Genomic DNA, 15,725 nt, shown 5'->3' on the forward strand with positions numbered 1-15,725 from the left:
TCGAGAAGCTCTCCCTCCGTTGAACATGGCTTGGCCGCCTCCAGCTCTAGCAACCCAGAGCTAGCCTCAGACAGAGGAGGATCCCCACCCGGAGCTGTTCTCACCAAGGCAGGGACATCCGGTCACAGCCAGCACTGCTGACCCTGGAAGGACACCGGAAAAAGCTGAAGAAGAAGCTGAACCAGAAGCCTCCACCGAAACCATCCCAGACCCTGCCGAAATCAAATAAGCCTTGAAAGCCTGACCTGCGGAACTCCCGGAATCAACCGCACCGGCTGTACTGGACAGAGTAGAAAAGCACGCTGGAAAAGGAGTAGACGAGAAGCCCAACGATTTTGGTGCCGAAAAGCCCAACCTGAAAGTACAGAACCAATACCCACAGCAGACGGCTTGGTGGATGGCTCAGTTGCGTGGAATGCAGAGATGCGAGTGGGTTGGTGGTGGTTTCGGTGTGACAGAGTTTGGGTGAGAACGGAGAAGATGAGACAGGGAGAGAGAGAAGAAAATAGATGAATAAAAAAAAAAAGTAAAAAGTAAAAAATAATATTTTAAGGATATAAGGAAAAATTATGGGAAGCTGCTGTGGAGTATTTTTTGATAGGAAGTAAAAAGTAGTTTTGTTCCCTATATCTAGGAAAAATTGATAGGAAGAGAAGGGAAGCTGCTAGGAATGTTCTAAGCTCTTTCCACCATTTGCTGGGAATCTCCTTCAAGATTTACAACAAAAAAAAAGCCCATATCCTTGCATAAAGTTGCAGCTACCATTCCAGCCAAGACTTCAGCGACGATAGCATCAACCACAATAGTATCAGCCATGCTTTCTTGTGTTCTACTACATGCCGCCACAACTTGTCCTCCATAATCTCGAATAATTGCACCAAAGCCCATTCGACTATGCTTGCTATCGACTACTGCATTATTCTACTAAATTTACCTATACTTATCACACAGAGAGAGAGGGAGAGAGAGAGAGTGCATGATTGCAGATAGAAGATAAGAGTTGTAGGATAATAAAGATAAGACGTCAACGGCCACAAATGTGAGCATATAGTTTTTGTTACACACATGCAAACGGGTTTTTATTGAATCGGTGAGGATCAATAGCACAGTAGAGACTTGGATCTTAAAAATCTTTGACATTCCCTTGAGGATTCTCCTCAAATCTTTGAATAGTGAAGTGTTTTAACTCCACCCCTTTTGCTTCCCCAGTAAGCACAAGGTCAGCTAGTATCCTCCCCACCACCGGCCCCATCTTGAACCCATGCCCAGAAAACCCACCTCCCATCACAACATCCTTTCCAAACTCCCCGCCCAAGAAATCAATCACAAAATCTTCATCGGGTGTCATTGAATACATGCAAAATTGCATGGCCACAGGCGCCTCGGAATCAACCATCCCTGACAGCCTCTCCTCAACCAATTGTTTCAAAGACCCCAATGCCATTCCTGGCCCCCATGGCCTCTTGTCCTCGTCACACGGATGCCCCCCATGTACCATCATCTTTATCAACCCCGGATACTCCAACGATGGCGTGCCGAATACATGCGGGTCCCCTTGGCATGAGAAAGTCGGAAAATCCCCTTCGATCGTATATTTTTCTTCATTCCCCTCCTTAATCCTCCAATAACACACCATAGTCTCCAATGGTTGTATAGGTAGTTCAAGCCCAACTACTGTTTTAACCAACTTTCTTGTCCAAGCCCCAACTGTCACCACGCATTTTTTACCCCAAAACTTTTCACCATTGCTGGTGTAAACCCATACGCCCCCTTTGACGCCATCTTTTCTAATATCTTTCACTTCCATGCAGTCCCTTAGAACAGCACCCTTTTGAAATGCCAAGGCCTGGAACATGGACACTGCCTTTGTGGGCTTTATCACTCCACCATACTCGGTAAACACAGCAATCCAATCCTCAGGGATATCGAACCTTCCAGAAAACTTGTTGGCCAGTTGTCGGCGGTCGAGAACTTCATGCGAGACTGAGTGTTTGCGGCAGGTGTTTATGATGCCATGCATGCTTTTGTCATGGGGGTCACCAGTGGCGGAGTCAGGATTTTGAGTGAGGGGGGTCAAATTTTTTTTTTTAATGAATAAAAAAAACCAAAGTTGAACAAAAATTAATTAAAAATTTTAATTAACGCAATAAATAAATAATTGATCAAAATTAAACTAATTTTAAAACATATAAATGTAACTTACAATTTAATTGAGTTGTCCTCGACGAGTCTTCATTCATTGAAATCGCTGCATGATTTTTTCATTGTTGATAGTCTTGAATATATCCTTCTCAATGTACGTGATCAAACAATCATTCATCCACTGATCTCCCATTCTGTTACGTAAACGATTTTTAACAATATTCATTGCTGAAAATGCTCTTTCAACAGTTGCGACAGCAACTGGTAGAATCAATGACAATGTCACCAATGAATAAACCAATGAATAGGTGATATCTTTTTTCATCTCCACCATCTTCTCAGCAAGTTGTCCAATCCCTTTAAGTGTGGCAAATTCTTCACTAGAACGCATGTCAATGATATATGTTTCAAGTTGGTTGTCCAAAGTCATAAGTTGAATTGCTGAAAAATCATTTGGATAAAACTGAGCAAGACGAAGTATATTATCCTTACTAAAGGCAGCAAACAAGTCATCCAGACTCAAGCACGCAACACAAAGTAATAATTCAGAATTCGCCTCAATAAAGCGACTGTTAAGTTCTTGGAGTTGCATGTCTATAACAGTATAATAAAGCTCCACACGATAATGAAGCAAATTTGTCATGCTTTGAGCTTTTCTCTGTGATCAAAATTGGTACATATCATCCATATTGGGCACAACAATATTTTTTTTTGGCACAAAACAGAGAAATTTCTTCAAATAAAGAGTTCCACCCTTCTTCTCTCATAGCCTGTAAACGCTGCTTTGAAACTTCAACCAACTTCATTGCATTTAGAATATTTTGATCTTTTCGTTGTAATGCTTGAGATAACTCATTTGTAATCCCCAAAACACTTTTCATTAAATGTAAATTGAAAGCAAATTCAAAAGTCTGTAGCGACTGAATCAATATATTTGCTTTTGCTCTCTGTTCAGAATATAAACCATCTTCCACAATATCTTCAACTGCCTCGATGATAGAAGAAAACATGATAATAAGATTAATAATTGCACCATAATGAGAACTCCAACGTGTATCTCCAGGTCTCTTTAGATTCATTTCTTGATTCAAGCCACGACCAGTAAAAATTTCATTATTTTGTAGTGCTTCAACAACTTCAGCAATTCTTTTTTCACGAAGTGTGTCACGATGCTTGCATGATGCTCCAACAACATTAAAAACACTATTAACCAAGCTAAAAAAAGTTGCAATTTGGATGTGATTTTTAGCAACAGCAACTAAAGTCAATTGAAGCTGATGTGCAAAGCAATGAACATAATAGGCAGATGAGTTTTCATTCAAAATAAGTGTTTTAAGTCCATTCAACTCACCTCGCATATTGCTAACTCCATCGTATCCTTGTCCTCTCAATCTGCTAATACTTAAATAATGCTTGATAAGTACTGACTCAATTGCCATCTTCAATGCTGCAGCCGTGGTATTGCTAACATGTGTAATGCCTAAAAAACGTTCAATCACATGGCCCTTCTTATCTACATATCGCAAAATAATTGCCAATTGTTCTTTAATAGATATATCACGAGCTTCATCAACTAGGATAGCAAATGACGAGTCTCCAAGATCTTTAAGAATAGCATCTAGAGTTTCACTTGCTGCAGCATTTGTTATTTCTTTTTGAATGTCCGGTGCAGTCATTTGATGATTTTCAGGAGCATTTTCCAATACTACCTTGTCAATTTCTTCATTATGTTTGCTAGAAAATGCAACAATTCACGAAAATTTCCCTGATTACTTGAGGTTTTAGATTCATCATGGCCACGGAATGCTAATCCTTGTTGCTGTAAAAAGCGAATACAATCAACTGATGCATTCAAACGAGTTCTATAGTCCCTTTTCTGTTGATCTGATTGCTTGTCAAAAAATGTTATGATGCTTTGTTTCTGATTTAACAAAGCTTCACATCTTCGTCGAGCTTGATTATGTGCACTATTATGAGTCTCCACATGACTCTGTAACTTTTCTCTCTTTTTCCAATTTTTAAACCCTTCAATAACAAATGAGTCTCCTCCTGCTTGATTTCTAGTGTCCGGTCTGAAGAGATAACAAAACAAGCAATACGCAGCATCTTTTAAAATGCTGTATTCCAACCAGTCAGAATATTCTTCGAACCATGCTGGATTAAAACGACGCCATGTTTTTCCAAATTGTGTTTGTGGAAAATTATGCTCAACTGGTTGACAAGGTTTTTTTTTGTAGATATGCTCTTCGAATTTTGTCTCTATCACTAGGATGGTAATCAGAAATTTTTTTCCTTAAGCTTGGATCGGTTGGTAGATTTGCTAAATCTACCTCAATACGAGCTCGTTTAGAATTTGATTGTAGCTCAATTGAATCATTGATATCCATAATCTCACACAACTACAATTATATATTTTATACAATTAATAAATGAAACCAAAACTATAAGTCTATATATATATTTCTAAACAATTAAATATAAAAACAATTATAAAAAAAAAAAAAGCAATCTAAATATAAAAAAACAATAAATTCAAAAGATATAAAAAGCTTAAATCTTAATCAAGATAAAAGTTAAATACATATTTACATACATGATAGAATGATAGGTAGGTTGAACTTTGAAGGTTTATTTGAATAGATGAACTTTTAACAGTTAACGCCTGAGTAACTTACAAGCCGGATCCTTCTCCTCCTGGACCTCCTCTTCCTCTCTTTGATATCAGACTCTCAGTCGATAACTTGCTTGAATTTTGTTCTTGTGTTAAGTACTTAAGTTTAACCAAACATCCATCTAAAAGCTTCAAATTTTTAAAATTTCTGAATGAGATTTGACACTCACGGCAGTTTATGCAACACTCAATTGCCTCTAGCTGTCAAGTAAGTCGCACTGTTAGACTGAGTTTACTGAGACACGCACGTCATCCCAATTCGCAATTCCCACAGGCTACAGCCGCTACACTAATAATGACTAATTGATATATATTTTTTTTTCCAAACAAAAAGAATTCAATTCATTTGTTTTTTCTACATTAATTTATTTGTTTTGTACACATGATGATTTATTTACATTAAATATATTTGGTTTTCATTAAATTTTTGCACGATTTGGTTTGTTTTTTAACTTTTTTTTTTTTTTGCCTTTTGCATTAAATGTTGGACAACTTTTAGTCTTTTACAGTTTCCCTTCACTTGTTTATTTGCCTTGCATTTAATGTGAATACAGAAGACTCTTCAGTCTTCACACAATCACACCAGCGGCAGGCTCTAAGCCACCAACTCCTCACTCGGTCAGTCGGTCTACTTGATAGCAGTTGCCACTGCCAGTATGAATCATGATTGCATCTACTTCCACAGACTCTATTAGAACGGTGCGTTTTGAACTTTGGGATTAAGAAAAAATAAATAAAAAAATTGTCGTCTTCTACCTTCATCCTTCTGAACAACTAACCTACCTGTTTTTTCAGTCTTCTTACAAAGTAAGTAAACTGTAAACAGAAATGAAAAAGGTGAAAAAAAAAAAAAAAAAAACTCACAACAAAGGTAGGCCATGGGCAAGCTTGCCCCCTTGCTGTGGCCTGTCGGGGGGCATTTCAGGGGTATAGAAAAAAAATATACCCCCTGGAAAAAAAAATTTATAAGAAGTGAGGGGGGGCATTTGCCCCCTCTCGACCCCCCCCCTCCCTCCGCCCCTGGGGTCACCCATGTCGAGTTGTTCGGCCTTGAAGTAGACCTTGTAGCCGATTTGGGACTCGGCCTCCTGCCAGAGTTTGTATGACTCGATGACCATTGGAAAGTAGTATTCCTTCGAATAGGTTGCTCGTATGGTGCGGGACTCGCCATGAGAGGAGCCCCGCTGGTGCAAGAAATCGAATTGCTCGAGTAGGAGGGTTTTCTGACCCCTTTTGGCCACTTCATAGGCAGTGGAGCTTCCCATGATTCCTGCGCCCACCACAATCACGTCGAATTCTTCACCAGCAAGTGCCATCTCTCTCTCACTCTCTCTCTCTCTCTTGCGAACAAGGACAGAATATCTTGGATGAGACTTTTCTGCTTGGGTTCACATGGGTTTTAATGACGGATTCTCGTGAAAAAGCACCAACAAAAGGTGAAAAATTTCGCCCTTGCCATCCATGGTTCTTTAACCACCGTGAATTTCTCTCTTTCACTTCTTCTTATTATTATTTTATTATTTTATCTTCAATATTTTACCATATATCATGTTAAGGAGAACTTTACAATCCCATCAAACTAAGGCATCAAACCAATATGTTATTATTTTAGAAAGAGAATGCAAATTACAACAGAAACTCTTTAAAACTATTTATAAAATTAATTATCTTCAATATTTTATACTATTATTTTATTATTTTATCTTCAATATTTTACCATACATCATGTTAAGGAGAACTTTACAATCCCATCAAACTAAGGCATCAAACCAATATGTTATTATTTTAGAAAGAGAATGCAAATTACAACAGAAACTCTTTAAAACTATTTATAAAATTAATTATCTTCAATATTTTATACTATTATTTTATTATTATTATTTTATTATTTTATCTTCAATATTTTACCATACATCATGTTAAGGAGAACTTTACAATCCCATCAAACTAAGGCATCAAACCAATATGTTATTATTTTAGAAAGAGAATGCAAATTACAACAGAAACTCTTTAAAACTATTTATAAAATTATCTTCAATATTTTATGCTATTATTTTATTATTATTATTTTATTATTTTATCTTCAATATTTTACCATACATCATGTTAAGGAGAACTTTACAATCCCATCAAACAAAGGCATCAAACCAATATGTTATTATTTTAGAAAGAGAATGCAAATTACAACAGAAACTCTTTAAAACTATTTATAAAATTATCTTCAATATTTTATGCTATTATTTTATTATTATTATTTTATTATTTTATCTTCAATATTTTACCATACATCATGTTAAGGAGAACTTTACAATCCCATCAAACTAAGGCATCAAACCAATATGTTATTATTTTAGAAAGAGAATGCAAATTACAACAGAAACTCTTTAAAACTATTTATAAAATTCAACTTCAACTAATAAAGAATCAGTCAAATTAATTTAAAATTTAACGATAAAGTTGAAGTAATATTATACTATAAGAATATTAATTTATTAATCTTACTCTATTGATATGGATCCGGCTTGTGTGCTGTAATAAAAACTACAGCACACATGCTGTAAAACAATCAACGGTTCAGATTTGATCAAACAATTTTTAAACAAAACGTTGTCGTCTCTTTCAAGACAATGTTTAAAGAAAACGTTTATGATGGACGCCGTTTAAGGAAACACCTATGCGCCTCAACTCTCTTCCTTTCTAGATCTTAATTGCCCAAATCACTCTCCAATCTTTCCCCCGAGAAATCAGCCTCCAAGCATTAACATAGCCATAACTTACAAACGTTGTTAGGTGCCGCGATGATGAACCATGTACACATGCCTTTACGAGTTGGTTTATAGCACCTCATGTTCGAAAATTCCAGGGGTTAAAATATCGAAGGTCGAGGTGTTTGCAGAGTATGGAGGCAACATGAAAATAGAGGAGGCTATTGCTCAAAATATAAGGCGGGAGTTTCGATCCAGAATTTTGGCCAAGGGGCAATTCAAAGTTTCAACCGTTAATTTGGTGCTTTGTGATAGATGGAATCTATCGAGGAAAATCTTAATGTAGTTGGTTTTTTTTTTTTTTTTTTTAATTTGTATTTGTGTTGATTAAAGTGGAGGGTTAGTCTCCTATTATGCAGATGGTTGTCTTGTAGGGTTGTTTTGCCCTGTTTGAGTTTTTTTTTTTTGGTGTTCATCTGTTGTTGCAGTCTTTGCAGATGGTGTTCAAGTGGTCTGGAGGGTTGTAAATTTTGTATGCTGTTATAAAAGTTTCTTCATTCATCTAAAAAGAAAAATGGGTTTCTAGCATGAGTTTCACGGAATACGACTTGGTGGTGGCTAAGAATGGGAACACGAGTTGAACTTCAATCTTTTGATCGTTCTTGTTCACGTACAGCCCACGCAAAGCAGCAGTTCATTGTCCCCCCCTACCCCTTAAACTGCGTTAGTCACAAACGTTTGCTTCAGATGTCCTTGAAAAGAAAGAACATTGGGTTTAATTTTTTTTTGATCAAATCTCAACCCTTCGTTGTTTTTACAGCATGTGTGCTGTAGTTTTTACTACAGCACACAAGCCGGAGTCATTAAGGTTTCTGTTTTACGCCCTGGAGTTTAACTACAGCACATAACAACTTACTGAACTCAGATTTTATATCATTTCATTCAAGTTTAAACGACTTCACAAAGGCTGAAGGCAAACGTTTAAGAGAGCCAAAATCACGCCTTTTGTTCAGAATTTTCTTCATGGCACTGCACTGTCTTCTTCTTTTTCATCCAAAATTTCTTCCATTCTGCTTTCTCCAAAGAGAGAATCTTTAACAGGAAAATATTATAGAACCAAAAAAATAAAAAATAAAAAGAAATGCAGAGCTTCAAGGGGAGGAGGAGACAAAGGCCAGAAAAGAAAGAGTTTCAAGGTTGTTGTTCAAAGAAAGATAAGGGAGAGAAAAAGAAATGAGTTATCTAAAATCTACCAAACTTGTCTAATATTGTTAGCTTGTTGTTCACGCATGGCCTCTCATAATTTGGGTCTTCTTTTTACGGTTCCAAATACTAATAAGAGGGCTAACTTGGTTTCTCAATCCCAAGTTAGTCGTCAGTGCTAGATGATAAATATCTCAAATGCAAGTCAGTTATCTACCAGCCATCTCTACTCTAGATATCACGTCCAACAGGAGCCACCTAGTCCCTTGATCAACGTTGATTCACAACCTGAGAGCAGCTCATTCAAGCCCACACTGAAGCTGATTTCATGCCAGACGGCAGCAGCCACTCACTCCATAAATCACGCATAACAGCCTATTGACACCCATGTTTTAAGTAAAGACTAGCAGCTCAAGCCTTTTCCTTTTTCTTTATTTGCAGTTACGTGTAAGCCTGTATGAAAAGCCTTTTGGCTTTGTTGCTTTAGTTCCGTAAGTTCATTGTAAAAGACTTTATGCATTTTGGCTATCAATAAGATCAACTACTCTGCCTTTGGTAAGCAACCAAATCAAAGCTTTCCAAATCTTTGACTCTGTTAGCCCCTGTTTTTTTGCTAGCATGAACAGAGCAAGTGGTAAAAAGTACTGCCGTGCTGTTAAGAGATCTAATGGTAGCCCTTTGTATTTTTTGAGTTGCTTCCCCTTATTATAATTTGGAGACGTAAAAATAAGCAAGATAAATGGGTTTGTCCTCGTCCTGCAAAGCACTTGGCGCTATTCTTCACAAGTTTACATGTTTCTTCATGGGTTCTCCTTCAAATGTCCCAACTCCTTTGGTCTATTGAGAAACAGTTTACGAAGAAGAAAATTTTCCTCACATGGAGATTGAAAAATGCAAAAAGTTAACCAAGCATGCCATGCTAATTGCTCGTTAATTTATATCAATGGAGTAAGATTAATATTACTTCAACTTTATTTACCAGAAAATATAATAATTATACATCATTTATTTTCTGACACTCTAGAGAGGAGTATTATATTAAGTTAGTGGATTGTTATGACATATGACATTATGTGTCATGACATTATATGATAGTTAAGTTTTACATTGATTATTCATTTTAAGCATGCCGTGCTAATTGCTCGTTAATTTATATCAATGGAGTAAGATTAATATTACTTCAACTTTATTTAGCAGAAAATATAATAATTATATAGCATTTATTTTCTGACACTTTAGAGAGTGGGTATTATATTAAGTTAGTAGATTGTCATTACATATGACATTATGTGTCATGAGATTATATGATTGTTAAATTTTACATTGATTATTCATTATAAGCATGCCATTCTAATTGCTCCTTAGTTTATATCAATGGAGTAAGATTAATATTACTTCAACTTTATTTAGAAGAAAATATAATAATAATACAACATTTATTTTGACAATCTAGAAAGTGAGTATTATATTAAGTTAGTGGATTGTCATGACATTATATGATTGTTAAATTTTACATTGATTATTCATTTCAAGCATGCCGTGCTAATGCTCCTTAATTTATATCAATGGAGTAAAATTAATATTACTTCAACTTTATTTAACAAAAAATATAATAATTATATATCATTTATTTTTTGACACTCTAGAGAGTGAGTAATATATTAAGTTAGTGGATTGTCATGACATATGACATTATGTGTCATGACATTATATTAAGTTAGTGGATTGTCATAACATATGACATTATGTGTCATGACATTATATTAAGTTAGTAGATTGTCATGACATATGACATTATGTGTCACGACATTCACTACAAAAAAATCACCAGTTCTGGACGGTTTCAAAGCGTCCATAAATGGTAAAAAACCGTCTGGAATAAAGCCCAGACGGTTTTTTATGGTTTAAAATCATCCAGGATTTTTCTTCCAAAATTCGGATTTTGGACGCTTTGGGCAAAACCGACCAAAATTAATTCAAAACCGTCCAGAATTAATAATAATAATTATTTTTTTGTTATTCTGGATGATCATTTTTTTTTTTTTTTTTTTGTCTTGCGGTCATAGTTTCTGGGTTCATCTTTTCGTCCTTAATTTTTAAACCTCAGTTTTTTTGTCCTACGGTATGCTCCAGGAAGCCCGTATTTCATATTGTCGCCGGCATCATAATATCCCCCAACAAGGTCCACCTGCACCATAAAAAAAAAAAATAATAATAAAAAAATAATTCTAAATTGATGATCATCAGCAAAAAATAAACATAATATATAAAGAAAAAAAAAAAACAGTGTTTGAGCAACATATATGCATTGAGCAACATAAAAGAAAAAAAAAAAAATACAGTACAGATCGATCGTCGGTGAGATAAGAAAAACCAAAAAACCATTTTTTCTTAACCTTCGCAGGTCCTCAACCTTCGCCGGAGCTGTGTGTGTGTGAGAGAGAGTACTGTGAGGGAGAGAGAGCAAAACAGATCTAGAGAGAGCAACCTCTGTTGAAAAACCGAAAAAATGCAATAGGAGCTCGAGCAACCTTTGGTTGTCGGTGGTCCTCGGTGGAAGTTGGTGGCCGGTCCTCAACCTTCGCCGGAGCTGTGAGAGAGAGAGAGAGAGAGAGAGAGAGAGAGAGAGAGAGAAAGTCAGACCACATACCTTCAAACGACGGTGATGGCTTCATGCGGCAGCCGGCAGTTCCTTAGTCGCTGAACTGAGAGAGCGAAAGAGAGAGAGAGAGAGAGAGATCGAAAACAGCAACAGCCATGGATGCAGAGATCAGAACGCAGAGGAAGAGAGAATGCGGAGGGAGAGAGAAACATTTTTCAATTTCAAATTTAATGCGAAAGAGTAATGCTACACATCATCCCCTTGTCCTCCTTTTGTCCTCCCAAATTTGATGTGGCTCTTAAAATCACCATTGAATTTATGATAGATCATTATTGAATTTTGATCCAATGATGATTTTAAGAGCCACATCAATTTTGGGAGGATAAAAGGTGGACAGGAGGATGATGTGTAGCATTACTCAATGCGAAATAAGTACCGTAAATTCACATTTAATGCAAAATGAAATGAAGTGAATTTCAGACGGTTTGACCAAACCGTCTGAAAATGTAAAGATATATTTACAGACGGATTGATAAAAGCCGTCTATAAAATTTTAGACGGTTTTAATTAAAATTGTCTGAAAATAACATTTACAGACGGTTTAAATAAAAATAGCCTATAAATTTATAGACGGTTTTTATAAAACTGTCTAGAAATGAAAATTTTCAGACGGTTTAGTTAAAATCGTTTCAAAAAAACCATCTGCAAATTTTGTTTTCTAGATGGTTTTAGAAACCGTCTAGAAAAAAACCGCCCATAAATGCCTTTTTATATGATTGTTAAATTTTACATTGATTATTCATTATAAGCATGCCGTGCTAATTGCTCCTTAATTTATATCAATGGAGTAAGATTAATATTACTTCAACTTTATTTAGTAGAAAATATAATAAATATTACTTTAACTTTATTTAGCAAAAATATAATAATTATATAGTATTTATTTTCTGACACTCTAGAGAGTAAGTATTATATTAAGTTAGTGGATTGTCATGACATATGACATTATGTGTCAGGACATTATATGATTGTTAAATTTTACATTGATTATTCATTATAAGCATGCCATGCTAATTGCTCCTTAATTTATATCAATGGAGTAAGATTAATATTACTTCAACTATATTTAGCAGAAAATATAATAATAAAATTACTTTAACTTTATTTAGCAGAAAATATAATAATTATATAGCATTTATTTTCTGACACTCTAGAGAGCGAGTATTATATTAAGTTAGTGGATTGTCATGATATATGACATTATTTAGTAGAAAATATCAATGGAGTAAGTTTAATATTACTTCAAATTTATTTAGCAGAAAATATAATAATTATATAGCATTTAATTATATGATTGTTAAATTTTACATTGATTATTCATTTCAAGCATGCCTTGTTAATTCTTAATTTATATCAATGGAGTAAGATTAATATTACTTTAACTTTATTTAGCAGAAAATATAATAATTCTATAGCATTTATTTTCTGACACTCTAGAGAGTGAGTGTTATATTAAGTTAGTGGATTGTCATGACATATGACATTATATGATTGTTAAATTTTACATTGATTATTCATTATAAGCTTGCCGTGCTAATTGCTCCTTAATTTATATCAATGGAGTAAGATTAATATTACTTCAACTTTATTTAGCAGAAAATATAATAATTATATAGCATTTATTTTCTGACACTCTAGAGAGTGAGTATTATATTAAGTTAGTGGATTGTCATGACATATGACATTATATGGTTGTTAAATTTTACATTGATTATTCATTATAAGCTTGCCGTGCTAATTGCTCCTTAATTTACATCAATGGAGTAAGATTAATATTACTTCAACTTTATTTAGCAGAAAATATAATAATTATATAGCATTTATTTTCTAACACTCTAGGGAGTGAGTGTTATATTAAGTTAGTGGACTGTCAAGAAATATGACATTATGTGTCATGACATTATATGATTGTTAAATTTTACATTGATTATTCATTGACTAATTTTTTATTAGCTGAGATTGAATTTTACAAATGATTTTAAAGAGTTTCTATTGTAATTTGCATTCTCTTTCTAAAATAATAATATATTGGTCTGATGCCTTAGTTTGATGGGATAGTAAAAGTTCTCCTTAACATGTCCCATGCATGGAAGGACCCACTTGCATAAATTCCACCAATGTATCTTGGTTGTGTAAAAATTGTGCATTTTTAGTTATGCAAAAATCTTTTTTCTATCCTAAAATATTGAAAATAAAATAATAAAAAGTGAAAGAGAGAAATTTATGGTGGTTTGACCATAAAAAATAAATAAAGAGATGAGAAAGAACCATGGATGGTAAGGGTGAAATTTTTCACCTTTTGTTGGTGCTTTTTTAGAAGACTCCCTCATTAAAACCCATGTGAACCCAAGCCGAAAAGTCCCCTCCAAGATATTCTGTCATTGTTCGCAAGAGCGAGAGAAAAAGAAATAGAGAGAGAGAGAGAGAGAGAGAGAGAGAGAGAGAGAGAGAGAGAGATGGCACTTGCCGACGAAGAATTCGACGTGATTGTGGTGGGCGCAGGAATCATGGGAAGCTCCACCGCCTACGAAGTGGCCAAAAGGGGTCAGAAAACCCTCCTACTCGAGCAATTCGATTTCCTGCATCAGCGGGGCTCCTCTCACGGCGAGTCCCGCATCATACGAGCAACCTATCCGGAGGATTACTACTTTCCGATGGTCATCGAGTCATACAAACTTTGGCAGGAGGCTGAGTCCCAAATTGGCTACAAAGTCTACTTCAAGGCTGGACATCTCGACATGGGCGACTCCCACAACAAGAGCATGCGTGGCATCATAAACACCTGCCGCAAACACTCGGTCTCGCATGAAGTTCTCGATCGTCGGCAACTTGCCGACAAGTTTTCCGGAAGATTCAATATCCCGGAGGATTGGATTGCTGTGTTTACCGAGTATGGCGGAGTGATAAAGGCAACAAAGGCAGTGTCCATGTTCCAGGCCTTGGCGTTTCAAAAGGGTGTTGTTCTAAGGGATTGCATGGAAGTGAAAGATATTAGAAAAGAGGGCGTCAAAGGGGGCGTATGGATTTACACCAGCAATGGTGAAAAGTATTGGGGTAAAAAATGTGTGGTGACAGTTGGGGCTTGGATGAGAAAGTTGGTTAAAAAGGTAGTTGGGCTTCAACTACCTATACAACCCTTGGAGGCTGCGGTGTGTTATTGGAGGATTAAGGATGGGAATGAAGAAAAGTATGCGATCGGAGGGGATTTTCCGACGTTCGCATGCCACGGGGACACGTATGTATACGGCACGCCGTCGTTGGAGTATCCGGGGTTGATAAAGGTGGCGGTGCATGGGGGGTATCCGTGTGACGAGGACAAGAGGCCATGGGGGCCAGGAATGGCATTGGGGTTTTTGAAACAATCGGTTGAGGAGAGGCTGTCAGGGATGGTTGATTCCGGGTCTCCTGTGGCCACGCAATTGTGCATGTATTCGATGACACCCGATGAGGATTTTGTAATTGATTTCTTGGGCGGGGAGTTTGGGAAGGATGTTGTAATGGGAGGTGGGTTTTCCGGGCATGGGTTCAAGATGGGGCCGGTAGTGGGAAGGATACTAGCTGACCTTGTGCTTACTGGTGAGGCAAAAGGGGTGGAGCTAAATCACTTCAGGATTGGAAGGTTTGAGGAGAATCCTCAAGGGAATGTCAAAGATTTTTAAGAAAGATCCAAGAGCTACTGCTTGTACTGTTCATCCTCACCGATATATTCAATAAAAACCCGTTTCCATGTGTAAGAAAAACTATGGTCTCATTTTGTGGCCGTCTTATCTTTATTATGCTGCAACTCTTATCTTCTCTCTGCAATCTCTCTCTCTCACATGCACACACGCATGCAAGAGAACAGACGTGAATGTGCTCCTTTGGCCTACTAATACCACCATGGCCGGTGCTCCTTTTACCAAAATGCCACTAATTTTCCTAAAAAAATGCATAATTAATTAGTTGTGCGGTGCTGCACTCAAAGATTGCAAGATTCTTCCGGTGCTACTCCATTAAAACTTTCTTAATTTACTAACAATTTGAGAAAAAATTGCTAGAAATCTCAACCTGTTAAAAGTCTATCTCTCTTTTTTTTTTTTTTTCTTTTTTTTTTTCTTTTTTTTTCTTTTTCTTTATTATTATTACTATAGCTAGTCTGTTAAAAGTTTTTCAAAGCAAACAAAAGCTGGCTATACATATGTTAATAGTTGATTGGGTCTTAAGGTGCGTTTGAGATTGCGATTTTATAAATTAAAAGTACAATATTAAACTAAATTTTAAAAAATAAACCGTTTGGGTGTTGAATTTTTAGAATTAGAATTGAATTCTTATTCTATTCGCGAATTTCTAGGCAAAGAAATGT

The 15,725-nt window shown here is 36.0% G+C and overlaps 2 protein-coding genes across 2 annotated transcripts; one reads left to right on the forward strand and one right to left on the reverse strand.

Annotated features, from left to right (window-relative positions):
* Positions 1-1,017: 1,017 nt before the first annotated feature.
* On the reverse strand, positions 1,018-6,185 carry LOC133871271 (probable sarcosine oxidase). The gene is made up of 2 exons (XM_062308678.1): positions 5,841-6,185; positions 1,018-2,043 (listed from the first exon to the last, which is right to left on the reverse strand). Exons 1-2 carry the CDS (start codon positions 6,127-6,129, stop codon positions 1,124-1,126), a joined length of 1,209 nt encoding a protein of 402 aa, XP_062164662.1. The 5' UTR covers positions 6,130-6,185; the 3' UTR covers positions 1,018-1,123.
* A 7,553-nt stretch (positions 6,186-13,738) lies between these two features.
* LOC133871826 (probable sarcosine oxidase) lies at positions 13,739-15,123 on the forward strand. Its single transcript, XM_062309260.1, has one exon. The coding sequence runs from the start codon at positions 13,840-13,842 to the stop codon at positions 15,040-15,042; it is 1,203 nt and encodes a 400-aa protein (XP_062165244.1). The 5' UTR covers positions 13,739-13,839; the 3' UTR covers positions 15,043-15,123.
* Positions 15,124-15,725: the final 602 nt, after the last annotated feature.

The sequence above is a fragment of the Alnus glutinosa genome, chromosome 6 (genome assembly GCF_958979055.1).
Source record: "Alnus glutinosa chromosome 6, dhAlnGlut1.1, whole genome shotgun sequence".
In the NCBI taxonomy this organism is placed as follows: domain Eukaryota; kingdom Viridiplantae; phylum Streptophyta; class Magnoliopsida; order Fagales; family Betulaceae; genus Alnus; species Alnus glutinosa.

What these genes read in the sequence shown, in the direction of transcription:
- LOC133871271 (XM_062308678.1), bottom strand. Translation starts at nt 6,129, where the DNA reads ATGGCACTTGCTGGTGAAGAATTCGACGTGATTGTGGTGGGCGCAGGA. An exon ending in CGAACAACTCGACATGGGTG is followed by an intron (nt 2,044 to 5,840) that starts ACCCCAGGGGCG and finishes CTGACTCCGCCA; the next exon opens with CTGGTGACCCCCATGACAAA.
- LOC133871826 (XM_062309260.1), top strand. Translation starts at nt 13,840, where the DNA reads ATGGCACTTGCCGACGAAGAATTCGACGTGATTGTGGTGGGCGCAGGA.